This window comes from Brassica rapa, chromosome A08, assembly GCF_000309985.2.
Source record: "Brassica rapa cultivar Chiifu-401-42 chromosome A08, CAAS_Brap_v3.01, whole genome shotgun sequence".
NCBI classification, from domain to species: domain Eukaryota; kingdom Viridiplantae; phylum Streptophyta; class Magnoliopsida; order Brassicales; family Brassicaceae; genus Brassica; species Brassica rapa.
Window position 1 is genome coordinate 17,288,330 of NC_024802.2, and position 27,952 is coordinate 17,316,281.

The following is a 27,952-nucleotide window of genomic DNA, read 5'->3' on the forward strand; positions in this document are numbered from 1 at the left end:
ACATTATAATATCGATATGTTGTGTATCTGATTCTGTATATGGAATTTTAAAACCATCCGAATATGTAAAGGCTTTTAAATTACGGTTTATCATATTCAAGCTTTACGCTATTCACAACATTCCAGTGGAATCAAACAAACAAAAGATTAACAATTTATCTTATTATTAAAAAAAAATCTCCCAAATGTAGTTTCCAATTTACTGCTTTGCTCCACGCATTGACGCTTCATTTGTTCAACAACTTCAAAACCAGACTGGCAAACCCCAAAGCAACTTATACAGAACAATATAATCTCCATTAACTTGGAGAACCGTGACATCATTATTACATACAAAAGGTTGATCATCATCAGTCACTAGGAAGACTTAAACATCAGTCGTGACTGCGAATTAACCCTTGCGGCCTGATTTCTCTCCTACAAGCTTCGTCTGGATTGAAATCAAAAGAAAAATGGTGTAATCAGAAAAAATTAAATACAATTATTCACAGGACGTGGGTGAATAAGATGCAACAGAAAATCCAAAACCTTGTAGTTATTTTTTCTTGACATCAAATCCCATAGGTGCTGATGCGGCCTCTATTTTTGTGACTATCTCATTAGCCGGACATTTTGAAGTAAACTGAGTTTTCCGTTTGACAAGCCCCTGAAATTAAGCACTGATTATCGAAGGGAAATAAAAATTGTGAAATTGGTATTATGATGAACTACTTATACCACTACTTAAATTTTGCCTTACTTAGCAGTTTAAAGTACTTTTTGTGGATTACGATCCACATTAATCAAATCTTATCATTTCAAGCATTTTAAATATATCATATAATCTAAAAAATTATTTTATTCTGATTATTTTTGAATAATCACAAATAATAAATAGTAAAAATTTGATGTTATTGGAAGAATATCAAGAACCACTGGAACCTTAGCAATTAATCTAAATTTGTAATGTTGGTATACATTCAAAACATGGTTGATTGTTTCTTTTGCTGCACACCTTACATATTATGTATAACACTTATTCTCATTAGATTTGATATAACTGTATTACAATCCAACATTATTTGTCCAATAATCTGTCATCATTTTGGTGGCACTTGAATTTCCAAAGAGTGTGGCTGCAAATATATGCTTGTTTTAATAACCCAAGCGATTTTACAATGTAATGTCATATTTAGAAATTTTTGTTTTTTATGAGAAAAAATGTGCTTCTTGCTACGATAATACAGTTTTGTTTTGGCTAATCCGAATCTTTATTTAACTGATCAACTACACTATGGAGAAGCAGATTAATGATAATAAGTTTGAAAAGGGGTTGGTCGAACCAGTTTTGTCATTCATTATCTTCGACGGTGATTGGTATCTCTCTCAATAACGCTATCTTACATTTTCTCTTTGCACCAAAACAGGATGCGTCTTTGATTAGAACCGCATTCATCATACAATTTCAAGATTATACGATGACATTTGAAAAACATAAAACGACCAAGAGTTAATTATTCTGAGCCTATAGTTGCAAGATAGGATATATTATGATGAATGCTCTTCGACATATAGATGAGATAAGCAATGCCATAAAGAAAAAGAGATTTTCTGGCTTATAAAATACAAAAATACAAAAACAACTCGAGGGATCCTTTAAAAAAAAGAAAGACGGTCTCTGTGTTATAAGTTTTTAGTAGAGTTTTAACTTCAACACCGCAATAAGGGAATCAAAATATCTGACCTAACAAAACCTCATCTTCCCTACACCTGCAGAGCATCAACCTATGGTTATGCCTTGGACACTAGCATCTTATTGCTTGCAATGCATAACAGCATATAACAACGTTCCAGTGATAACAGGATAACAAGAGTGCAAAGAGTGAACACATAAGAAGTTTTCTCAACTTCAAGAGTGCAAAGAGTAAACACATAAGGATGTGGCAACACAGATAAAGTCATAACACCAAAACAGAGTAAACAAAAATACGGTAGATATAACAACGTTCCAATGAAAACAGGATAACAAGAGTGCAAAAAAGAGTAAACACAAAGATAAACCAGTTTTCAACTAAAAAAGTAAAACATTCAAGAGGATTGTGGCCACAGATAAAGTGATATCATAACACCAAAACAGAGCTAACAGTAAACAAAATACGGTAGAGATGGAGAGAAAAAGGTGACCATAGTGAGTCTTGTTGGCTGCTGCTTATAGCTTGTCTTCGAAGTCAGACAAGGGAGTCATCTGTTCCTTCATACCCTTCCTCTTCCTGATGTCAGTCACAAGCGTTGAAGCCTGCGATCCTGCCTCCAATGGGTCAGACGACATCATCTCCCAATGATCAAACACACACTGAGGGAAGGCCTGTCCTGAGGTTGCTGCTCTAAGCTGACTTGAGAATCCAAATGACTCAACAACTGGCAGGTACGCCTTGATGTTGTACAGCGGTGTTCCTGGCCTCTGCATCTCCTCAAAGACGTGTCCACGCTTCTGATTCAGCACGCTGTAGATTCCACCAAGAGCTCCCTCTGGTGCTTGGATCTCCACCATGTAAACCGGTTCCAACAATCTGGGCTTGGCAGTGAGCTGCGAGGCGTAGATAACTCTCCTCGCTGTTGGGATAACCTGACCACCACCTCTGTGGATAGCATCGGAGTGGAGCACAACATCGCAGACCTCAAAGCAGATTCCTCTCATATTCTCATCACAAAGAGGACCTTCCTTGGAAGCCCACTGGAACCCAGCAACAACAGAATCCTTGATCTCATTCAGGTATTGAACTCCCTTACACATGTCAACAACCATGTTGGGCCCTGTGGTTTCAGGTCCAAACGCCCATATCTTCTTCGCAAGATCCTTGTCCCAACCAAACTCCTCAGCCAAGATCTTGGAACGTATCTTGGGATCATCTCTTGGACCAATACGGCCTTCATCTATTGCCTCCGCAAGACCATCCTCCAAGGGCCTAGCCTCCATGTACAGACGGTTGTGCTTGTTTGGGGACTTGCTCATCACAGTACGCACAGATCGCTCCAAAACAGTCTCACGGAATGAGACGACAGGGTCTGACTTGACAATCTCAGCACCACCCATGAAATCATCCTGAAGATCCTTCAAGCAAATCTCAAGATGCAGTTCTCCGGCACCAGCAACAATGTGCTCACCTGACTCCTCCATCGTGCACACAACCATAGGGTCAGACTTGGCCAGCCTCTTAAGTCCCTCAACAAGCTTGGGAAGATCAGAAGCGACCTTGCACTGAACAGCAACACGTACAACAGGGGACACAGAGAACTTCATTGCACGGATAGGATGAGCATCAACTTCTTTCTCATTCGTCAGCGTAGCATTCTTAGTGATGAACTGATCAAGACCAACCATAGCAACGGTGTTACCACAGGGAACATCCTCAACAGTCTCTTGCCTCTTGCCCATCCAGATGACAGTCCTCTGAACACTCTTGACATAAAGATCTTTCTTCTCACCAGGAACAAAGTTGGGACCCATGATCCTGACCTTCATACCGGTAGACACCTTTCCAGAGAAGACACGTCCAAAAGCAAAGAATCTTCCCTTGTCTGAAGCGGGAATCATCTTAGAAACATAGAGCATGAGCGGACCATTAGGATCACAGTTTCTGATGGCAGTGGCATACTGATCATCGAGAGGACCTTCATATAAATTCTCAACACGGTACCTCTGTGCAGTGTGGGGGGATGGAAGGTGAAAGATCATCATCTCAAGCAATGCAGTGCTGGCAGGGAGCCAAGTCTGCATGACACGCTTCATCAAAGGTTTACCCATAAGCTCCTTCTCATCAGACTTCATCTGGACACCAAGCTTCTGCAACATAGGCCACAACTTATCCTTCTGGTCGTTCATGCAAGTGGCGATGATCTGCTTGATGGGTTCATAACAGAACTGCACAAACCCACGCTTGCAGGTAGCGGACCCAGTGTTCTTGCTGCTCCATTTCCTGGTGGCAGGGTCAAAGAAGTTCTCACCCCACAGCCTCTCCATCATCTTAGTCTCGTCAACACCGAACTTGGAAGCATACATCTTGGCAAAGTTGGTCAGGGTGAAAGCCCATCCGTGGAGACCAGCAGAGAAGGCAACAGTTCCCTTCTCAGGGTAAACCTGAACATCACCAAGGAGAGGATCCTCGTACGTTGCCATGATGACATTGGCATTCTCAATGACCCTCTGGAAAGTCTGGTAAGCCTCCTCACCATCAACCTGAAGCTCAAGGAAACACCTGTCCATCTTGTTCACAGTAAGCACGGGCCTAATCCTCTCACCAAGGGCCTGACGTAGCACAGTCTCGGTCTGAACACAGACACCCTCGATACAGTCGACCACCACAAGGGCACCATCGGTGATACGGAGAGCAGCAGTGACCTCAGAGGAAAAGTCAACGTGGCCAGGAGAGTCGATGAGGTTGATAAGGTACTCGTTACCATCTCTAGCACCAGTGAAGCTCTTCAAGGAAGCATCAGTCATCTCGTAGTAGAGAGAGATACCCGTGGACTTGATAGTGATACCACGTTCAGCCTCATCAGCACGAGTATCAGTCATACGGACATCTCCAGCAACTTCTTGGGCAATGATACCCGCAGCAGCAACCAAGGAGTCAGTGAGGGTGGATTTACCTGTACACCACAACATACATAAAAGCAGCATAAGAGACAAGAGAACAGTGTAGTAGTAAACTAATTAAGTCCGAAAAAATAAAAAGACAGTACCATGGTCGACATGGGCAATAACGGACATGTTACGGATGTTGTGTTTGTAATCCATAATCCTACGAAGCTCATCGGCCGTAAACTTCACCTACAAGTTCATTAAAAAAAAGAAAAGAAAAAAAGAGTATTTAAGCTTAGAATTAACAACAACAAGGCAAAGTAAAGATAAAACAAAAGGCTTACCATTTTGACTAACTCTTATTTCTTCACCTACAATATCTCTGCAACCACAGAAACAATAATAAGAATTAATCAACTGAAATGAAACGATTCAAAAACATTTTAATACAAAAATAAAATCTCATAATCGTCTGAACTTGAGCTAACAGATAAATGTATAGCGAGATAATTTGTCTTCTATCGTATTTGGATCCAAACTTTCAATCAAGTAAAGATTAGAAGAACACAGCTCACAGTCAAATGGTATTTATACAAGCCAATTTGATTCGTATCTGAGTTTCATCATTAAGCGTTTATACGATCAGATCTAAAGAAACGAGACAGGTCCATTAACAAAATCATAAAAATAACAACATAGAAACGATAGAGAAACAGTAGTGATCATCTGAACACCAACAGCTAAAACTGTGCAGATTCAATACAAAAAATGAAGCTATTAACAATCGGAGAAAACAATCATCGTAGCAGAGAAACGGACTAACCTTGGAGGGGAAGGAGGGAGAGAGAGGGAAGAGCTTGAGAGGGAGGAGCTTGAGAGGAGGTGTTTGATATATGCTTAATCTCTTCTAGGGTTTTCCGCTTTTTTTCGCGGCCCTTTGTGGCCCACTAGCTTAATATTTTGGCCCAATAGTTCGTTTAAGATTTGGTTTGTATTTTTTTTTAAGTTTTGTATGTAACTTTTTTTTTAATGTAAAATAAGCAGTATTAAAAGTTTACACTATAATTTAAAATTTTAAACTAAAGAGTTTAGCTCAGATTTTATTATAAATAAACGGTTTGGAGGAATCAATAACAAGGTATTATCTAAGTTTCATGTAATATTCTGAATACAATTTGACATAATATTTATTTGGTGTATCTGTTGATGCTGGACTAAGGGCGAAGCCAGTAAGAGGATACAGGTGCACGTGCCCCCACAACTTTTTTACAAAATTAGTGTATTTCTTCACTAATTTTATATGTATCAATTGAAATTTATAGTTTTACACGTTGGTGCACCCAGTCATTATCACTTCTGGATTCGCTACTGAACACAATTATGTACTTTGATGTAAATTCTTAAAAACATCCAAATACGTAAAGCTTTTAAATTTACAGTTTATCAGATTCAAGCTATACACGTTATTCACAACATTCCAGTGGAATCAAACAAAGATTAACAATTATTATCACTTTTTTTTTTAACAAATTCCCCCAATGTAGTTTCCAATTTGCTCCTTTGCTCCATTTCATGATGGTTCCTTTTGTATAACTTCAAAACCACACTCACAATCCCCACAAAGCAATTTATACAGAACAATATCTAAATAATATTAGAAGCATACGTAGACAATTTGGCCGGATATCAAGAAGCAACCACCGCACCACCTGAAACTAAAAGAAACAAAACAAGATTTGTGTTGTTCTGTCTCTTCATTACTTTCTAGACTATTTTTATCTAACAGATTCTTCAAAGAAAAATGTTGTCTGTACCTTGGGTTCCTTCCTCTTTCTCTTCGTCGATTGTTTTCCAAACGATGTCCTTAAGACCCGTGGTGAGGTTCTTGTAAAACTAAAATAGAGACCAAGAAAAAAAGGATTGACCAACTTGTTTCAGAACCTATATATCCACAAGACTAGAGCTTGCATGCATGCATTACCTTGTGGAATTCCAAGGTGTCACCCCCTGATTTCCTCATTTCAACCATATATAGCGATGGAGCAACTTGAAAAACCTGAACAGTATATATATATCTCCATTAACTTAAGAGATTAGGGCCTCATCATCACACAAAAAGGGTGTGATCATCAGTCAGTCACTAAGAAGACTAACCTCAGCCGTGACTGCTAATTGACCCTTGCGGCCTGATTTCTCTCCTACAAGCTTTACCTGGATGAAATCAAGAAAATGGTGGTAATCAGAAGAATTGAATACAAGACTTGAGTGAATGTGATGCAACAGAAAATCCAAAAACCTTGTAGTTATTTTTCTTGACATCAAATCCCATAGGTGCTGCTGCGGCCTCTATTTTTGTGACTATCTCATTAGCCGGACATTTTGAAGTAAACTGAGTTTTCCGTTTAACAAGCCCCTGAAAATTTAAACATGCTTATCTCTAAGAACGTCTACTTCCCACTAACAAAAAAAAATTACAAAATACAGGATTCTCAAAAACAGAATTGGTTACTAAACTTTTGGCAAAAGCTACTTCTCATTTAGTATCCCAAAAAAGGAAAGCGGTACCATTTGCTTTTCGAAAAGTGAACCGAGATTGAGACCTTTGGATGTTGAGATGAGCTCAAAAGCATTCATAGTTACTGGTGTTCTAAGTCCTTCTTCTCGCCTCTCCACAACAAGGTTTTGGGACTCCTATATTACCCAACAAAAACAATCTAAGCACAATATATCCAATACAAAGTTCATTAAAATAATCGACTTACCGAATAAAAAGAAATAAAAGTCTTACCCCTGATTCATCAAAAATTGCATCAACATCATCAAGGCTGACATTTGCATTTTCATATTTGGGTGCTTTATACCCTTTATTAAACCACTCGTTTTCAATGACTTCAGCAAATGTAATCCTCTGTCCATTATAAAAAAAAGACTTCAGACCTACTCAGTCCAGTAGAAGCTCTTGCCTCTTCAAACAGCATAAAAAAGCAAAGGAATCCTCTTCAGCTATAAAAGAGTAAGAATATGTATACCGTTGCTGGATTCGGATCCAGAATTCTTTTGATTAGCTTCTTGGCACTTGCAGAGAACCAGTGAGGGCAGGTAAACTCGGCTTTGAATATCTGTAATCAAGAAGACATAAGAATCAGGTGGCATACATAGATAGAACCTTTTCCACATAGCATGCGGAATGAAGCATATAACACCTTTTTATATAATGAGGCCAAGTTAGAATCTTCGAAAGGCAAATATCCAGCCATTAAGACAAAGAGAATCACACCACAAGACCACAAATCAGCTTTGGCTCCATCGTAACCTTTGTTATTGATTACCTATTAGAGGCAAGAATAGATTGCTACTGAGACCAGAAAAGAATAAGCTCAAGCTAGCTTGACAGTAGAAGTAAAATCATACCTCTGGGGCAACATAATTGGGTGTTTTACATGTTGTGTGAAGTAAACCATCCTCCTAAAAGAAGAAGAAGGGTCACAAAATTAATTAGTTTTGATGATTTTCTCCTTAGATGCCAAAGTATGTGTAGTATCACGCTATGACATTTTCATCAAAATAATATAACAAGAAGAAATCAATAAGTGGAAAGCTCACTCACTCGGACTTGCTGAGGTAGAGCACTCAATCCAAAATCAGAAACTTTCAGAGTCCCATTTGCATCCAAAAGCAAATTCTCAGGCTGCAACCATGAGGTGGAAGTAGATTAAACACATTGAACCACAACTCTGCCAACCGATTCATTCATTATACAAAGCCACAAAATAAGATTCCCAAAACCTTAAGGTCTCTATGATAAACTCCTCTGCTATGGCAATAGTCAACAGCGTTAATAAGCTGGTGGAAGTAGTTCCTCGCCCCATCTTCCTTCAACCTCCCCTTGCTTGCCTAGATAACATAGAATCAAGTCCTTATAATTCTTCAAAACCATCTTCTATGATGATAAAAACTGAGAAAAAGCTTACAATTTTGTCGAAGAGCTCTCCACCAGTAACGAATTCCAAAACAAAATAGATCTTAGTTTTGCTGGCCATCACCTGAAAAAAAAAATACTATTACCAGTAAAACCTCTATAAATTAATAATATTGAAACTACACCAAAACTATAATTTTTTTTATTAATTTATCGATATACTAATTGAACCAAAAACTCAATTTCAGACTATAAAATTATATTATTTTATAGAGATTTTTAGTGTATATTAATTTATACTGTATATGTAAATTGGCCACGGACTACTTATGTTCCCATAAACTTAAAAAAAAACTCAAGATATGTGTATGAATCTAGAAGAACAAAGCTAATAGATTCTAAGCATGCAAGCAAGTTAGATCAAAACCTCAAAGCTTATAGATTTCTAAACATTGAAGCAAGGAGTAAAACAAGAAGGGAAAATATTTAGATTAAGAACCTCAAGCATACGGATCACATTGGGGTGCTTGATGAGTTTCATCGTCGAGATCTCACGTTTGATCTAACATTAAACAACAAAACCCCAAACCGAAAGTTAAAACCTTTATTACATCAAAAGAAAACATCAAGCGTGATATATACCTGAGCGATCATTTTGTTTCCCATAACTTTCTCTTTATCAATAACTAGAGGTTGGTCCGCCCTACGGGCGGGTAAGCTTACAATAAAAAATTTATAAGATTGGGCAAAAAATCCAAACCTAAAAACCCAAACCGAACCCGATTTGAAAAAATACTATCGAATCTGAACCGAAATTGATTAAATATCCGAATGAGTTCAAAATTTTGGTATTTAAAGAACTGAAACCGAACCCGATCCGAACCAAAATATTTTGAATAACCGAATATATCCGAAATAGATTTATATACCTGATAATGTTACTTATTTTTAGATTTAATATTTACTAAAAACATCTAAAATATATAAAATATTTTTAAAATTTCTCAAAATACTTAAAAATATATAGAAATAATCAAAAACAAATGTTTGAAATAGCTAAAATATACTTAAATCACCAAAAAATATTTGAAATATCTATTGATGTCTTATCCAAATATTCAAAACAAACTAATTTATAAGTTCATTTTATGTATTTTGACATATGTTATTCAAATTTATATGTAATATATCATTTTTTTTATAAATTTTGAGAAATTTTAAGCATATAATAAATTTTAAAAGTTTTAAAATAATTTAAATGGGTTATCCGAACCCGAAAAGATCCAAACCGAACCCGAACTGAAATTTAGAAATACCCGAATGGGGCTGAAATTTTTGAACCCGGAAACCCGAAAGCCGAATAGACCCAAACTGAATCCGAATGTGTACCCGAACACCCACCCCTATAATTGTTTATATTAAAATGTATTTTAATTTTATAAAACATTTAAATTTAATTTAAATTGAATATAATAAGTATAATCTGTTTTTTTTAAATCATATTGTAAATTTTATTTGTTAACATTTAATTTGAACAATTGTTATAATTTGTTTTATAAGATCATACCTTATTTGTTATTTGCGTTTCTAAAAAATTGTAAGTTGGTAGTGCAGGTTTACATTTCGAATTGATAGGTGTGCACACAGTTTGGTCCAATTCAAAGAGAAACTCCAAAGATTAGAAGCAAAGAACATTTACACGATCTGTTGAGTGGGGTTAAAGAGACACTTTTGTTTTGCACACATGAGTGAATTAATGAAGTAAAAGATTGAAAATAACAAAGGAAAATATTGAAAATTTAAAATGAATAAACCTCTTCAAGCTTCGCTCAACAATTCACATCCCTAATTGTAAATATAACAAAATCATAAAAAATATCAATTACATAATTAAATGGACGAAACAATTAGCAATATATTAGCAGCCCAAAAAAGAGGCACACCACAAAGCAAGATGATTAAAATAATCCCTTCACTCCAAACATCGATCTCATTTCCGTAACTTTGTATTGATACTTTAGGATCATCGTTGCTCTTCCTATTGTATTCTTGTAAACTATCTGTAAGAATAATCAGAAGACTATCAACTAAAATGGCATAACTTATTTGACAATGTAACATTTTATCAAGCAAACAATTATGGACACTAAAACTCACAGAGCCACTATGTACTAAATGAGATCAGATTCATAAGTACACTATGAGCCTCCAACAATCTGTTAAAGTTGCTACAACATAACAGTTTTCTGCATTTCTGTATATTCAAATGATTTTGGATCAACTTACAAAGCATTGTATGCATTGAGCTACACGTTAGTGTTGTGAAGCAGCCATGGAGTTGATAGGTGGATAATTGCAGGTCTTAGTAGCAACTTCTTGCCCACTTAATTTTCTTCTTCCCATCAATGTCATTAGCTTGTGAACTTCCATCAGCAGCAGACCCTGGTTGTACCTATAGCAGAGGCACATGCTACACATGACTTAGAAAATTGGAAGTCAAAGTACTTAGTTAGATTGATTGATATACCTTGTCCTGGTGCGTAATATTCTCCCAGACAATGAGCTGTTGTTTTAGTGTTGCAGAAATTTGGATCTTTAGTGGCTTCTCTGCATGGTATCCTTCTATAGATCACAAAAGCAGAATGTATAAAAAGGTAAAAACGTGCACCACAACTAATAAACACGATGAGAATCAACCACGGGTCTATGTTTTTACAGTGCTGACCTCATTGTCTGACTCGTTCTTTCACCTTCTTCCCTTTCGTAGCTGCATCATTCAAATTTCAAATCATTTACTTGGAAGCTGGAAGGAAAATTTGACTTAGTTTGTAGCATTATGGTAATATAGAAAAATTACATAGTTATATATTATATCTAAAGGCTCTCTTCAACGCAAGGTCAGAGAATCAAAACATACAAATGAAAACCAATTCGCTGGAGATAAAAGAGTGTAAGAAAGTCAGCAAATGCATTGTCAGTGATCAACGATATTTTGTGGATGTAATGAAATATTAAAAGAAACCTATGAGGAAGCCGATCCATGGAACTGATTCCATCATCTTCTGAATGCTTTCTAGCGGCAAGCAAGTGAGAATCCTTCAAAGACGCATATGTTTGTCATCCATCTCTGGTCTCTTTTTTTTTCAGAATGTAAATATGGTATCTGACGATGCTTCTTCCATTTACATTTGTCTTGACTGAGAAATCATTTTGGGCAGAAGCCTCTGGTTTTTCAACTCCTGCAGGGAGAGAAGACAAAAACAGTTAAAGGAATGTAGACTCTACTCCAAATGCAGAAGCAAATCTTGCACATGCCAAACGCAAACAATTAGCCAAAATTACTTACGGTGATCACGCCTCATAATCATGAAACTATTGGCACCATATCACACTAAATAGCGGCCAAATAAACTTAACAAAAGATCATGAGCCTAAATTCTGATCTCCTTCTTCATTTCTTTTGAAATCTATTAGTCCTGATCAGCTAACATCACTAAAAAAAAATGTAGTCACTTATGTCTAAGTAAGAACTTGATGGTAATTTCATGATCATGGAATAAAAATTAAAGATTTACTGAATTTATAAAAGCTTGTTGCAAACATTGAAAACAGAAGAGAGCAACCATAAACTAAAAACTCTCACCTTGGAGACACATCGATCATGAAGAGTAGCCATGAACAGCTTACATGATTCCATTTTCATTCTGCAGCAGAGTTTGTTACATCTAGTAAACATCTCGATCTGACTGAAAATATCATATATACTTAAAAAAAAAAACTTACAACCATATGTTCCAAAAATATGATTGAGATAATTGAATCGAACAAACCTTTACGGGAAGCAATATGATGTATCGATGAATATGAACAATTTGTGTCTTGATGGATCCTGTGAATAGATAGAGCCACGATCTTACATTCCTGCGAACAACACATGGCTTGGCCAAATGAAGGTGTGAGTTTGAAAGAGAAATCAAAAACAGATGATAGAGATATGTATAAGGCTGTAGATGGAATCTATATGTTACCGAAGCTAAGGAACAGAGGATGCAGAAAGGCCGAGACTCAAAGCTTTCCAAGACGATATGGGATTTCGCCGGTGTTGCGGTGCTCGAGTTTGCCGGAGAAGTGGAGCTGGAAATCGTTTCGTCGGTTATATTAAAGCTGCATATTTTGTCACCCGCGATTATTGTACTATATTATTCGTTAGTTGAGTAATGAAACCGATTAATGTAAGAGACACACCGTTGATCCCAGCAGCACCGCCGTTGATCTCAGCAGCACCGCCGGCGTCTACGCTTCTTGCCTCCGTGAACGTCTCCTCTCCCTTGCCGCTTCCGCCGCCGTCACAGAAGTCGATAACAACCATAATCAATCGCGTAAATCTAACAATCTGATTTTCTCTCGCTCTGTTTCTCCTTACGTAGACTGCAGAAAATCAGACGCCGGATGAGGAGGAGGAGTAAACCGCCGGTTCATCACCACTCCTCAGGTGGATACCGGATTCTCATGCAAGGACTTCGAATCGAACCGTTCCTCTAAACCGAGAAGCGGTAAAGCTCCGAGAATCTCCAGTCTGTTCAGAGTTAGATCTGACGATTTCGATTCCGATACCAAGTCTCGAGTTTCCTGCTCGTCCTCGTCTCCGTCGTGGATGGTGATGAAAATTGAATCAAACAGACTAATTAATCTATTGTTAGTGATTCAATGGGTTGAATCAAAAGATAATTATGAGTGATGGAGGAAGGTATGGGAGTTGAGAAGACAATCGTCTGAAAAACGTTTTTGTTTTGAGGAGAAAAGATGAGCCGACAGTGGAAAGAGACGCAATTCTATTGAGAAAGCTGATTGGTGATGTGGCAGAAAAATGATATTTGATTGGTTGATTATAATTGAGGACGTGGACATTGTGAGAGGAGCTCTTATTCCCTTTTAGTATTGTATTGATTTTAATGGCTACATTCTCTCCGTTGACTACGTTCCTAGCGAACTTGACTTTCGCGAAGGTACCTTCACCCAACGTTGTACCAAGCTCGTACTTACCCACACGTGTCCTGCTAACACTCGAACTACTACTACTGCTACTACCTGAAGATGACCCAGACGGCCCCGATCGCGACGGTGTTGCTCGAGAAGCCATCTCGTAGGCGGGCGAATATTCAAATCGAACGAAGAATATTCGAAGCCGAGATGAGATCAGTACGGAGTTATGAGTATAAAAATTCAAGAAAAAAAACGAAGCCGATTGATATTAAAAATCGCCAGATGGAGAGAGAGAGAGAGAGAGAGAGAGAGCTGAGAAGAGGGGAACTTTCTGATTAGTCCGAGGATTGGTATTTAATTAAGTTTAAATTACATTGATTAATTAACGTAGAAGTATTAAATTTATTTCTGCTTAGGACGAGGTTTGTATGCATCTCTCTCACACTCTGACGTCTGCAAAAGGTACAATGATTTCGTATTTAGGTTAAATATATTTTTGAGTTGACAACAAAGGCTTAGAATGTTTACAACCGTCCCGCCCCGCACCGCAGTTAACAGTAACAAAAATCTTTACATATATCATATATTTATACGTTTTTATAACTGTGAAAACCGCACCGCAGTTGAACCGCTTGTCCTGCACCGTTCAAACCGCAGTTACCATTCGGAGCCAAAGTATAAAAATGCATATACAAAAGTAGGTGAGGTTCATTAATATGATCAGCACGTTTTAATTTTAGATTGAAATCAGTTAATGGAGTTATTATGGTTTAATAAAACGTTTAGTTGTTTTTGTGACTAATAAAATCTCAAATTATAACTTAAAAAAACATTCAAACGTGAAAAATTGGTCTTTCTCTGTTTAAAAGATTTTGAGGAATTTTAGAAAAACAAAATACGATAGATTAAATTATTAATTTTAAGAAGTTTAATTATTAATAAGATCCATAACCTGCTACGCTAATCATGCATTTCAACCTCAACATTTCGTAGTTAAATATTGTTTTTGATTATCTAATCTATTAAAAGAGGAGTACAAAATTAGATTATCCCTTAGTTTTCCACTATATTTACAATGACATGCCACTGGAGTTATTAATTAACCTACCTTTTAGGATTTTTGTCTTTTCTCTTCAATTAATGTATTTCCAAATCAAATTCTAGCTAAAAATAATGGCAACAATAATTAATAAACCTAGATTTTAGTATTCTTTGTCTTTTCCTATTTAATATGTGTGTTTTAAAATAATTAATTCCATATATACATTTCGCAATTACATACATTATATGTAATTATTTTACTAATTCTACATATACATAATAAATAGTATACAACAATTTCATTATACATAATCATAAAATTTTGATCCATAAAAACAGTTTATACAATAATTTCATTATATATAATCATAAAATTTTGATCCATAAAAAATAAAAATACATTTGTGTGATTTTACAGGTCGTATTCTAAATAAATGGATGATATAATTAAGGGTTTACATGATAAAATAAAACTACTCAATATAAACTATAAAATTATTGTGTTTATAAATGTCATATTAAAAAAAATTAAACAGGTAAATTTTAAAATATATATTATCACTTATACAAATAAATATTCATTTATCAAAAAACTAACACCTGCGCGGATGCGCGGGTCAAGCTCTAGTTCAGATTTATTTTAGTTATCATGATTACAATCCTTAAAATGTAATATACTATATAGTGTTTGTTCATTTGTCCTATCATACAACAGGATTCCAAATAATTTGTAAGAGAATCTTATACTAGGTCTAAAGCTAACATAGTCCTTTGACCAAAAAGGAAGCTATCTGGCTCTGAAAGTAAAGGTTGATTGCTAAACAAGAAAAAAAGCCAAGGGTTGGGCCTCGAATGAATCTTGATTGGGCTTAAAGTGTCAGTTTGGGAAGTCGATCTACCTATCTGGTGGATCGACCGATTCATTATGGTTCATACCATGGAAATGTCATTACCATTCAAAGCCTAAAAATTATAATATAAGATCATTATTAATACATGTCTTTTAGGGAGTATTTCTTAGCTTTTAACTAAAAAAAATTAAGAAACATCTTCTAAAAAACATCAGTCGGGTTCTTAAGAGATGTTTCTTAGCTTTTTTTTAGTTAAAAGATAAGAGACGTTTCTTATATTCGCTAAGTGACTCTCTATAATAAACATGCATTAATCATGCCCTAAGTCACCATGTAGTTTTGGATATTGACTACGAACATTAAATACTCTCTCCACATAAAAAAACATACTCTCTCCATATTTTTGTATTTGACGTTTTTCAGTTTTGCACAAACATTAAGAAAACTGATAAAATTTCTATTTTAAACTTTTCAATTGTTTTAGATTAGCTTTTTAGTCATAAAGATGCTAAAATTCACGTTAATATTACAAGGATAGAAACATCAACTTCTATCATTATTTGCATTGGACTCCGTAAACGTCAAGTATATTGACACAAAAAAAATCACTAGAACGTCAACTATTTCCGAACGGAGGGAGTATTAATCATGCGTCGTTTTTTAAATTATCAAATTCCAATGCTTTTTAATCAATAGTTTTTTTAATAAATCCAATTATTTTTATTAAAAATTGCAATTTTTGTATAGGAAACATAAAAAATATATCTTTGTGAATCAAAAAATTTCTCTAAAATTTTTATCTTAATGAAACTGAGATAGTAACTTTTAACCTTTTGTACTGTGTGTTAAATTCAAGCTTGTCCCATTTCCCAAAAAAAAAACATTTAATAACTTTAAATAAGCAAGAGAACACAAGCTTAAGATGCAAATATAGAAATGACATTATAAAAACATGACAATAACCCGAAAGTCACAAGACCTATAAAGATCGCCGCACAACACAAAACACAAAGACAACAACACAAACAAAGTTTTAAGCAAGCATTACACAACAGTTGAGAATATAATGGTTAAGACTACCACCACGACAACAAATCTCCTCCCAATGAATCTCTTCCATGTCTGGAGATGGACAAGACTTGTAGATCCCCCGTTTCCGAGAGTGAAGTCTATTGAACGAAGCTCCAATCAGCATAAGATTATCTTTAACCGACTTAAATACAACACCCCAACCTTTAGTTACATGTGCCATCACAGGTATAGTTCCAAGCTTCTTCGAAGTGTTTGTGTTTACATTATACACGCGAAGCTCATTCAATGATGTATCCAGCAAGTAGAGAGTATCATTGACCACCGCAATACGCGGAGGCGCTTGGGAAATGGATAAAGACATGTCTGCAAGCATATTTGGTATCAACTCCCAAGAATTTGTTTCCTCATCGTAACTTTCTGCACAAGTTAGGTTTTCGTCGTTTTCATTCTGACCGCCGATAACATAAAACTTACCACGCAAGAAGCATCCGGAACACAACTTCCTCCGCCTATGCATTGGAGGAATGGATGCCCATGTTTTTGTTTCGGTATTGTACTTTTCTACTATGCTTACAACCTCAACCCCATTTTTACTTATCGTAAATCCGCCGGCGAAAAAGGCATTTGTCCCGTGGCTTGCGGAAGCAAACATGACTCTCGGTGTAATCATCTCAGGACCTTTGAACCATTTGTGCATTGCAAGCTCGTAACGCCACACCCTAATGCCCTCCTCAGATCTCCAGATGACGATTAGTTGCGTACCCACACAAGTAGTTTCCTTATCACCACTGAAAAAACTAACGCCAGAAGAGAGCTTTGGAAGTCTCTGGGAAGTTTTGAAGTCCTCATCATACATAGTCCAACGCCTATCACTTCTTGACAGCATAAAAAAGTACGGTTTCACAAGTCCGAGCTCTCGCCTCGTTCGGAAAATTTCACTACTTTTCAGCAACTGTGAAAACTGTTTGTTGAGAAATTGTAGTTTCCAATACTCAGGGCATGGAACACGGGCAAAAATCTCGACCTGAAGCTCGTACAAGAGCTGTGGAGCAACATGGTATGCATTTTGAGATGTTAAACATGCAAGGCTTTGAGCTATTTCTTTTGTTTCTCCAATTTCCTCTCCTTCTGACGCAGAAGAGGAATCATCATACATATCGAGGATAATAGGAATAGTACCAACGATCAGAATCATTGGTTTAGATTGGCTTAAAATTGACATAACTATCTGTAACAGACCAAAAGAAAAAAAAATGTTTATGGTGTTATTTGCAAAAGAATTAATATAGCATTTTCAACATACACGACTATACTTTTGGTGTTAAAGTTATCAATAATATGCTCAATAATGTGTATTAGAATTTGCGCATATGAAACGTACAAAATCAAAAAAAATCTTATGGAGATGTGCAATGTCATGTTAGGGTGAAATTTAGACAATATTACAATCAATAGACAAAAAAGTTTCCAATACATAGAAATTATAGACAACGACATACGAACATTATACCACGTTGACAACACTTTTTTTAATTCCAAGAAGATGTATATTATAATTATTTAACAAGATAGCGAACCGAAAAAAAAAACAAAACAAAAAGTGATATGCCTACAATCAGTACTGCCTACAATGAGACATCAGACACTATCCGCCTAAACAAACTTGAAAACTATTGCATTGGTATTTAATGTTTTATATTAAAATGAAAACTTTAGAAATGCTAAACCAATTTCTTGTTTCGCTTCATTGTTATAAAGCATTTCCTGTTGATCAATGAATCTAATATTTCAACAAAAAAAAACTATTTTATTAATTTTTTATAGTGAACATACAAATTAGGGCCTAAATACCTTGAATATAACAATAAACGTCTTAAATATGTATAAGCTGGTACCTTATAAAATGAAAATGGATGATGCTATTGGAGTTTCGAATCGCAGTATATATGGTTCGAGTAACAATATAAATTATCAAACAGAATACGAGATTATATAGTGTAAGATTTTACATTCTTACCATGACAATGATTTTTGACTAGAAATTTGGTAATTTATTAAAGACGAGTTATTGATAAAATAGTTGACCATTTTAGTTTTTGTCTTTTTGGCTATATATCTTCAATTCAAGTCAAGCTACGTAATTAAAGTTATCATGTTTACAAAAAAAAGTTGACCAAATGTTTCATTTGAGAATCTGTCAAAAAAAAAAAAAAAGGAACATAAAGAAGTAACATATTGAATTAAATATTATAGAAAATAATGTGGGTGTATAATTGACTAATGTAGAGGACCGTGAGGAAAGAATTTAGTAAAAGGGGTTGGTTTTTGTCCCAACTGACACAAACCAGAGTTAAATCTGATTCAAAGGGGTTGATTCGCTTTAGAAAGAACTGTCAGCCAATGGGACAGAGAGGGCTCTGATTCTGCAAAGGATTCACACTCTGGTAACAAAGACGCATAACATTCTGAAGATAATATGTTGAACAATCGCAGGGAAAATTAGATTCTGAATAATGAAAATAAGGAGCAAAGTGGCCAAGCTGATGTTCCAGCTGCCAAAATATTGTCTGATGAGTATAACGAACATGATGAAGATAATGAAAGTTGTCTAAGACCTTGTCCTTTAACATCTCTGGTTTGTTACGACTACACACTCTCATTACTTAGTGTAGGAAAGATGTGAATCTTTTGCTAGTGTTAGAAAATCATGCATATCTGCTTGGTTGGTATGTTAAACACCGCGGAATCAGATCCTGCAGAAAAAATGCAACAGTGAGTGACCATGGGGATACAGCTCTATGACCATTTGGTTCAACTTTACTTGAGCTAGGTTTAAGACGGTGACAATCTAATTTACCTTTCCTTTGCTGGAAATGACATGTTTAGCTGGGAATTCAACCTTTTTGGGTTTAGTGATTGTGTCTTCACGTTTATTCGTTCTTGGCGTTGGTCATGTCCAAAGGGTCGCTTTCTAAATACAATTTGGTAAAACAAAACACCAATCGACCATACGTTAACCTCAAGTTTGAACACAATATTTTAGAACCAAAAAAAAACTTTAAACTTATTCTGGTTAAGACATTACTGACCAGTCGCTAACCTTTGATGAGATCACAGGAGTTTTGAATCGCAAGGACCTGAAATCCAGAATTCTCAACTTTGTTAGCTAAACATTATAAACATTTTCACCGAACCAGGCATCGAAAAACGCCAGAATCCCCTCCGCGAGATTAAAATAAAAGTGTTTATTCTGTATTAAACTTGGGCTACTTTACACCAAATTCATGTTAATCTTGTGATGCATATTATTGCCAAATTTATCGCACAGAAGCTGATATACATATATGGATAACGGATCTATACGCTTTTTTGTCAACATACGGAATTACGGATCCATATGCGTTAAATCTTGGAAAGACTACAAACAAGGAAATTTGATATAATAAGATTAAGTGGGTTTTTCATACCCTGAATTATCTAAGGACCACGCCATATCTATCTGATATACTCTTGAGCTTAACGTTAATTTTGGGTTTCAGTGCTTCAGCCCTAGCTACTATAGATGTATTTGGATATCTACGTACTTTGTGGCCTTATCTTAATAGACGGCAATGAAGACCAAAAGCAGTCACTATTAGTCTGTTATTGACGGACCTCGCTCATGTTTGCCGTCAGAGACACGGCACAAGATCCACCGCCAAAAGGAAAAAGAGTTTTTAAGCTTTTTGCCATCAAATTTTTTGCCCTAGTGAAGACAAAAGTTTTGCAGAATCCACCAAAATTCTTAGTTGTATTTTCTAAATTTGGAGGGTCCCTTACCCACACCATATAATTCCATAAATGAAATAACATTAAAGCGTAAAAGTGTAAAACTGGAACATAGCCATCGGCCTAGCCTCTTGTTCAGTTTCACGCGGTTTCTTCCATAATTAGAGCGTAAGCATGACGAATATAACAATTAATCTCCACGCCTTTTCTTTTCTATACCGACTAGGATAAGACCCGCGCCTTGCGCGGGATTAAGTTATTATTTTTATTATATTTTGGAGAATGAAACAATAGTTTGGCTTCATTTGGATTACGAGTGTTCAATCCGAATATCGGGTTGGTTTCGGTTCGGTTCAGTTTTTTTTGGTATTTGGTTAGTAAAATATAACTACTATTCTAAATCCATATTTACTTTGATTTTAGTTTTTCACATACTTTTGAAAGATTTCAACTGGACGACTAAATTGATCAGCCAATCTTATTGCTTTAAATCATTAGTGTATATATATTATATATATATATATATATTATTTAGTTTGAATATTTATTAAATAAAAATTCATATGCGTTATATTTTATGATCATTTGTAACTTATTATAACAAAAAAATAATCTATTGATCACAAAATTTTCAGAGTGGGAATATTCAAATTTCTAATAATATATAGACGTTTTGAAAAATTCAAATATAACATATAAGAAAAAATATAAATGTTTTTATTATATATTTAATATGATTTTTTAATATCTTTCAATAATATAAAATTAAAAAAAGAACTAAGATACCAAAATTGTTATCAAATATTTATTATTCATAATAATTAATTTTCATATATACGTTAATCATATTAGGTAATTTCGTAGCTTCTAATTAAGGAAAGTGCAAAAAAAATTCTGGTAGATTATTTATCAATTCGATAGTTAGTTTAATAAAAAATATAATGTAAGTCAAGATAGACCAACCTATTTTTCTAAGAATAGTATATTTTATATAGTCATTTATTAAATGAGAATTTATAATCATACAGTTCTATGATCATTCATATCATTTTATAACTCAATATTTAAATCATCGATAACAAAATTTTCAATGTGAAATCTTTAATAAGTTTATAATTTATAAATGTTTTTGAAAATTCATTGAAAGTTTTAATATTAAAATATTTATGTAATCTTATGGTATATAGTATAATCTATATATATATAAATATATATGTTTTATTATTAAATGATATTTTTTACTCATATGGTTTTAAAATAATGTGTATCTTCTTATAATATTAAATAAAAGTTCATATTAATACAATTTTATGATCATTTGTAACTTATTATGACAAAAAAAATAATCTATTGATCACAAAATTTTCAGAGTGGGGATCTTCAAATTTCTAATAATTTATAGACGTTTTTGAAAAATTCAAAATATAACATATAAGAAAAATTATAAATGTTTTTATTATATATTTAATGTGATTTTTAAATATATTTTAATAATATAAAATTAAAAAAGAACTAAGATACAAAAATTGTTATCAAATATTTATTATTCATTATAATTAATTTTCACATATACGTTAATCATATTAGGTAATTTTGTAGCTTTTATTTAAGGAAAGTGCAAAACATTTTTTGGTACGTTATTTATCAATTCGATAGTTAGTTTAATAAAAAGTGTAATATAAGTTAAGATGGACCAACCTATTTTTCTAGGAATAGTATATTTTGTATAGTTATTTATTAAATAAGAATTTATAATCATACGGTTCTATGACCGTTCATATCGTTTTATAACAAAATATTTAAATCATCGATAACAAAATTTTCAATCTGAAATCTTTAATAAGTTTATAATTTATAAATGTTCTTGAAAATTCATTGAAAGTTTTAATATTAAAATATTTATGTAATCTTATGGTATATAGTGTTTAATATATATATATATTTATTTATTTTATTATTAAATAATATTTTTTACTCATATGGTTTTAAAATCATGTGTATCTTCTTATAATAAAAATGTTAAACCATTGATCATTAATTTTTAACATAATAATTTTAATAGTTTTAGTCATTTATTGTCGTTTTTAAAAATTCAAAATATAACATATACGAAAAAATCTAAATTTTATTTTTATAGCTAATTTGATTGTTTAATTTATTTTAATAATATAAAATTAAACAAAAAATGATGGAGGAGATATACATTGTTATCAAATCTTTATTATTAAACTCATTAATTGTCATATATATATTAGTCATTTATGGTAATTTCGTAGGTTTTATTTAAGGAAAGAAAATATCATATCATATCATTATATCATATAGTTTGACCAACTTATATATCTAACAACATATAAAAATCGAATGTGGACCTACTTATTTTTCAATTGAATGTAATTGACTACCTAATTGAGTGTCACCTATGCATTGGGGCCTCTTTTAATTAATACAAAATTGAGGTTACATCTTTTCAAATGTTCCTCCCTTAATATATAAGGGATCAGTTCCCATACAAAATTGGATATATAAACGTACAGTGTGCAACATAATGAAATTACGGGGAATAAATATTACTAGGATGAGACCCACGCTTTGCGTGGGATGATAAAGAAATAAAAATCATATATTCAAAGTAGTATCGTCCAATCCGGATATTGGTCTGGTCTCGGTTCAGTATTTTGATATTTTGGTTTATAAAAGTTAGATACCATATTAAAATCATACTCTGTTTTGGTTTGGTTCAGTTTATATACTGTCTATTTTTGGTTTGTCCAATTTTAGTCTGGTTTCGGCTTGGTTTTTCGATTTTTTGGTTTATAAAAATTTAAAATAAAATTTATTTTGATTTGGTTCGGTTTATATACTGTCGGTTTTTGGTTTATTCAATTTTATACCAAAAAAAACTATATTTATCTTCTATTACATTTTGTCAATTTAATTTTGTATGATTAAAAATCAAATTTATTAAATACTACTCTAATTTTTAATAGAAGGTTTTTGTATTATATTTAACTATTAAAAATAACTGTTAAATAAATTATAGTTATTGCATATTTATAAGAAGAAAAGAAAAATGATTAATAATATACTAATTTTAAAACAAATATATGTCAATTATTCATATTAACGTCTTAAATATCAAGATCATATAAATAAAATAAACTACATGTATATAATTATATTATGCAATTTATATAAAACTATACTACTATATTTTAATTAATCAGTTTCTTCGGTTTATATGGTGTGATCGACTTATATAATGAACCATATCTATATACCACGGTTTCTAAAAATAACATCTATTCGGTTTATATGGTGTTATCAAATCAAACTAATTTTTCTATTTCGATTTGATTGGGTTTTAGTTGGTCCGGTTTTGACTGAATTGAATACCCTTAATTCAAATTATTAAATCGTAGATAGTTTGCAAACATGTTTCTTGTACTACAATAAAAATCCTCTCTATCAAAATCAGATAGTTGGTCATGTTTTTGCATTTTAAATATAATACGAAATATTGTAGATAGGTCACGTTTTTGCATCTTAAATATAATTTTCCATATTTACCTCATATTGAGTTGTGAAGGGGCATAGCTACTTTTGTGTCAAATGCAACACTTATAATCCTGCAGTAGAAAGCGGTGGCTCTTTGATTTCTTTAACATATATTTTCAATACAAACATGGTACCTACCTAACATTACGGTCGTTAAATTTCACCATTAACTACTAAGATTTGCATTTATTAATAATTTACCTTAGTTTCCAAATAAATATAATTAATATTTGTCTTGGTGATAAAGATTTTCCTTAATCCCCTATTACCGAACTGTCAAGTTTAGTATATTTGATATTTATTATTCATTGCATTAATTTAAGAATTTGTGGGTTGTTTCTTTTACTAAACCAATCTCACATTAATATCCCCAGTTACTCCATTAAATAATTTTTTTTTCTCATGCTCGGTATCAAAACCGTAAGCTGGCGTAATGTGCCTCTAATATTCAATATATCCTAGCGAAATTATTACATAGCTTTTGGACCGATTTTTTTTTTTCAATTGAATATGGAGCTGCCACATCATACTAATTGATATGCTAATTAACTGACAACTAAGCTGGATACTTTTTTAATTAATACAAAATATAGGTTATAACTTTTCAAATGTTCCTCTATTAATATATAGGGGATATTAAAGAGAGTACTACTTTCTCATAGTAATTTTGCTTTCAGGAGAACGTGGTAGGATCTCAAAGTGGGTTAATCAGTTAATCTTCTTTCATACTAGTATATTACTCTAAGAACTCTATCGGAACACTAAATATATGCCTTCACTTGGATGATCTAGTTCTGGAGAATGACAATGTCTTTTTCAACATAATGTTCCAAACTAGTGAAGAGGACATACATCCCTATAGATTAATTAGCCTGCTTTCTCTACTCACATAGATAAGTTTATGAGGATCAAGCAAAAGTTTTCTTCATTCTGCTTTTCTTATTTCAACGCAATTTTGACACCAAAATCGATTGTTTAGCATATAGTGTTATGTTATATTCTTATGATATCACCTTTCTAGAACCATATGCACCACTAGTTTGGGATTATGAAACATTTTAATTTATTTTTATGTATCTTGACAAAAAACCTTGCTAATTTTGGATTAGAACGAGAATATATTAATGTATTTATATTAATTCTAAGAATACTTCTTTTCAGTCAATGAGCATACATGAGAAATAATTCTGCTAATTTACTAGCTAGGTTCTGGTTCGGTTTATTAGTAAGTACACGTCCACTTTAGGTAATGATAAATCTTTAATTTTGTGGGGGCAAGTTAGTTCTTAGACTTTATCCATGTTAAAATAGGTCAGTGTGGAATTAGGACCACGCCATATCTATCTGATATATGCTTGAGTTTACTTCTATTTTTGGTTTCAAATTTTCATATACATGTATCTGGATATATACGTATGTGTACACCTTATCTCATAAAGGAAAAGAGAAAGCCAAAACCCATCAATGTTATACTTATAGATAGGCCATTCTTACATTTGCCGTCAGAGCCACGGCATAATCCACCGTCAAACAAAAAGAGACAGTTTAAACGCCTTTTCCCATTAAATTTAGCACACATCGATACACAAATTTTGCAGAAACCTCCAAAACTCTTCTTTTTTCTTTCATATATTCATAGGGTCCCTTGCCCACAAATATAATTACGAAAATGATATGGTAACCACATTAAAGCGTAAAAAGAGAAAACGCTGTATTCTAGCCATCGGCCTCTTGTTCAATTTTACGTGGTTTCTTCAATAATTATGGAGACTCAAAGCTTCTAAGAGTATGTCACTCAACCGCAGCATATTTTGTTTTCTCTACACCTTATAACAGTTAGATCATTCCCAATATGTTATGGTTAGTGGTTACCATTTGAGTTGGATTACCTATCACCGTCTATCCAATTATCCAAATACGACACTTGTGACATTTTTTTATATTACAGCTAGACAAAAACTTCTAAGTATACAAATGAACTCAAAAGCTGTATATATATAAATTATATGCTCATAAATTTAAACTATTCTAAGTACTTTAGAAGAAGTGAACCAGGTTTTTACTGATTAAATGAATTAGAAATATATTTTTTTTAATCACAAAGGGTATATTTGTTTCAAAAAAAATAAAAAAATCACAAAGGGTATATAAAAGCGATAAATGTAAACATGTTGCAGCAAGTACGTAGGAGCAGCAAGAATGACATCTTATCTAAAAATGATAGACTATCGCTATTTAGGTTTTGGATTTTGGAAGAAAGAAGAATGAAGAAGCTAGCTGAGTTTTGAAAACTCTTTGATTATGTCCAAAACTTGCATTTAATTCATAAAGTTGTTACTGCTGTCTTTTTTTCTTGTCCTTCGGATTGAATTCAATCTTACTCAAAGCAAATACATTCTTTATCCAATTATTTTATGACATTTACAAAGTCGAATATTAACATAATTTGATCTAGAAAACCCTTTCTCAAAAAAAAAAACCATAATTTAATTTAGTATATAACTATTAAATAGTAGTTTAAAGTTTTATATTATCATGCAAAAAAATATTTAGATAAATATTTTTTCTCTGCTTCATTATTAATTTATTATACTAACCGCTATAACGCTCTAATATACATCCATCAAATATACCATTTTGAAACAAATAATTGAGAATAATATGGTCCATGCAACTCCTATATAAACATAGAGTAATCCATCTTCCAATACAACATCCAAACACAAAAATAGTTCCACTTCTAAGCCCTAACTCCACAAGGAACACAAAACCCATTGATAAAAATGGCTGATATCCAAAATACCATTTTCGTCTTCCGACCAGACCAGCAGAATCTGGCACCTAAACCTCTGACTCCATTCTCTGCCGTGACCCCTCACCGTGCTACGGCCTCACGAGCACGCCGCCTCATCTCTACCACAACCCTCGAAATGATTATTGAAGAAGATACCGCACCGGAAGAAGATCATCCTAGCACTGTCGCTGCGAGGGACACTCTTCCGGTATTTCCATCGACCTCCTGTTTCTTGATGGCCAATAAACAAGTCTCTTTCATGTTATACGAAAGCTGCAAGTGCCCTTGATGATTTTCGCTACAAACCGACTGAAAAATGGTGTTTTTTTTCTTGTACTAGTCAAGTTAGTAATATTTGATGTCAGTTATGGTCGATGCTTTGTTTTTACAGAAGTTTATTTTCTGTTATACGGAAGCTGCAAGTGCCCTGGATGTTTTTTCACCACAAAGCAATTATGGTGTTTTTTTTTTACTTTTCTTGTAATAATCAAGTTAGTGATGTCTGATGTTCGATAGTGCATGGTGATATGTTTTAATAGAAGTTGAATCAACTTTCTCCGCTTTTACAGTTTCCACAGGAATACAAGTATGCCAAATTGCCAACCACATTAATTTGAAAACTATTCCAAACATGTCCAACAGGATATCTCACACATGAGAGAAAATGAGAGCCGATTGATTTTCGGTTTTTAATCATCAAAAACTCTTATGCAATTTCTACATTCATGATTGGTTCAATTTTCTTATATAAGAATACATCTAGTGCAGGTAACACAAGTATGTAGAGGAGTATTTCAAAAACTAATAAAATAAAAATAAAAATATATAAATTGATAGAGTATCTCATGAGTTATTTTTGCAAGAGTTTCTCAACTGTACAATTTGTATATTGTTCTTTTTATTTTATAATTTTCAAAATATTATTTAAAATATTTGCATAAGATATTCATAACATTTGTATAATATTATATTTGTGAGATACTTTTTTAGAATATCTTACTGTCAAAAGTGTATTTATTGGTTTCAGTTTCAAAACCAAATAAAAAAATTGGGTGCATTAACATTTTTCCTGATTACAAAATTTTATTTATAGGTTACTAGTTGCATGCTTATGTTATTCGGGAAAAATAATTGATAATTTACCTTTTTAAACTAGCGCTATTACAAATTATGAAAAATATTAAAATAATTATATTTATTTTATGTGTATTTACATAAATGGACCACTTTGAACTGTTAACGGTTCTATTTGCACATTAATGCTGAAAATCTTATATATGTTTTTGTCTCTATTAATTTGTATGATTATTAATAAAATAAAAAATGTATTTATTAATTTGCTTATCAAAAGTTTATAAACTTGGATGAACAATAATACCCTTGTAACTTGGGCTTCATCCCTTTTCATGCAGCCCATAAGCTATTTATAAGGTCTATTATGTTGG

General features: G+C 33.4%; 4 protein-coding genes and 1 long non-coding RNA gene across 12 annotated transcripts; 1 reads left to right on the forward strand and 4 right to left on the reverse strand.

Moving 5' to 3' along the window:
* Positions 1-15: 15 nt before the first annotated feature.
* LOC103835226 (CBL-interacting serine/threonine-protein kinase 23) lies at positions 16-14,240 on the reverse strand. 4 transcript variants are annotated; one of them, XM_033277466.1, is made up of 17 exons: positions 13,428-14,240; positions 9,123-9,166; positions 8,980-9,042; positions 8,533-8,604; positions 8,348-8,455; positions 8,169-8,249; positions 7,973-8,026; positions 7,765-7,890; positions 7,591-7,680; positions 7,350-7,469; positions 7,127-7,252; positions 6,858-6,974; positions 6,716-6,772; positions 6,543-6,617; positions 6,376-6,454; positions 6,228-6,276; positions 5,948-6,154 (listed from the first exon to the last, which is right to left on the reverse strand). In XM_033277466.1, the coding sequence occupies exons 1-16, from the start codon at positions 13,618-13,620 to the stop codon at positions 6,248-6,250; spliced, it is 1,434 nt and encodes a 477-aa protein (XP_033133357.1). In that variant the 5' UTR covers positions 13,621-14,240; the 3' UTR covers positions 5,948-6,154; positions 6,228-6,247. The 4 variants fall into 4 exon arrangements, 3 of the variants coding, with proteins under 3 accessions (XP_033133358.1, XP_033133357.1, XP_033133356.1); XM_033277465.1 differs by having other exon boundaries at positions 5,955-6,276; positions 9,123-9,165; positions 13,427-14,240; XM_033277467.1 differs by lacking the exons at positions 5,948-6,154; positions 6,228-6,276; positions 6,376-6,454; positions 6,543-6,617; positions 6,716-6,772 and adding an exon at positions 16-430.
* On the reverse strand, positions 1,935-5,515 carry LOC103835224 (elongation factor 2). The gene is made up of 4 exons (XM_018653729.2): positions 5,385-5,515; positions 4,906-4,943; positions 4,723-4,810; positions 1,935-4,629 (listed from the first exon to the last, which is right to left on the reverse strand). The coding sequence occupies exons 2-4, from the start codon at positions 4,906-4,908 to the stop codon at positions 2,189-2,191; spliced, it is 2,532 nt and encodes an 843-aa protein (XP_018509245.2). The 5' UTR covers positions 4,909-4,943; positions 5,385-5,515; the 3' UTR covers positions 1,935-2,188.
* LOC103846015 lies at positions 10,257-12,749 on the reverse strand. 5 transcript variants are annotated; one of them, XR_004450305.1, is made up of 9 exons: positions 12,726-12,744; positions 12,509-12,644; positions 12,311-12,401; positions 12,124-12,184; positions 11,503-11,719; positions 11,206-11,247; positions 11,008-11,102; positions 10,767-10,932; positions 10,257-10,540 (listed from the first exon to the last, which is right to left on the reverse strand). It is a non-coding gene; the product is annotated as an uncharacterized LOC103846015 (long non-coding RNA). The 5 variants fall into 5 exon arrangements; XR_628627.3 differs by having other exon boundaries at positions 12,509-12,749; XR_004450304.1 differs by having other exon boundaries at positions 12,124-12,226; positions 12,509-12,749.
* A 340-nt stretch (positions 14,241-14,580) lies between the features above and the next one.
* On the reverse strand, positions 14,581-18,259 carry LOC103835573 (F-box/kelch-repeat protein At3g27150-like). The gene has a single exon (XM_033277468.1). The coding sequence runs from the start codon at positions 17,607-17,609 to the stop codon at positions 16,389-16,391; it is 1,221 nt and encodes a 406-aa protein (XP_033133359.1). The 5' UTR covers positions 17,610-18,259; the 3' UTR covers positions 14,581-16,388.
* A 4,309-nt stretch (positions 18,260-22,568) lies between these two features.
* LOC103835227 lies at positions 22,569-27,070 on the forward strand. The gene has a single exon (XM_009111355.3). It carries the CDS (start codon positions 26,497-26,499, stop codon positions 26,794-26,796), a length of 300 nt encoding a protein of 99 aa, XP_009109603.1. The 5' UTR covers positions 22,569-26,496; the 3' UTR covers positions 26,797-27,070.
* The last annotated feature ends 882 nt before the right edge of the window (positions 27,071-27,952 follow it).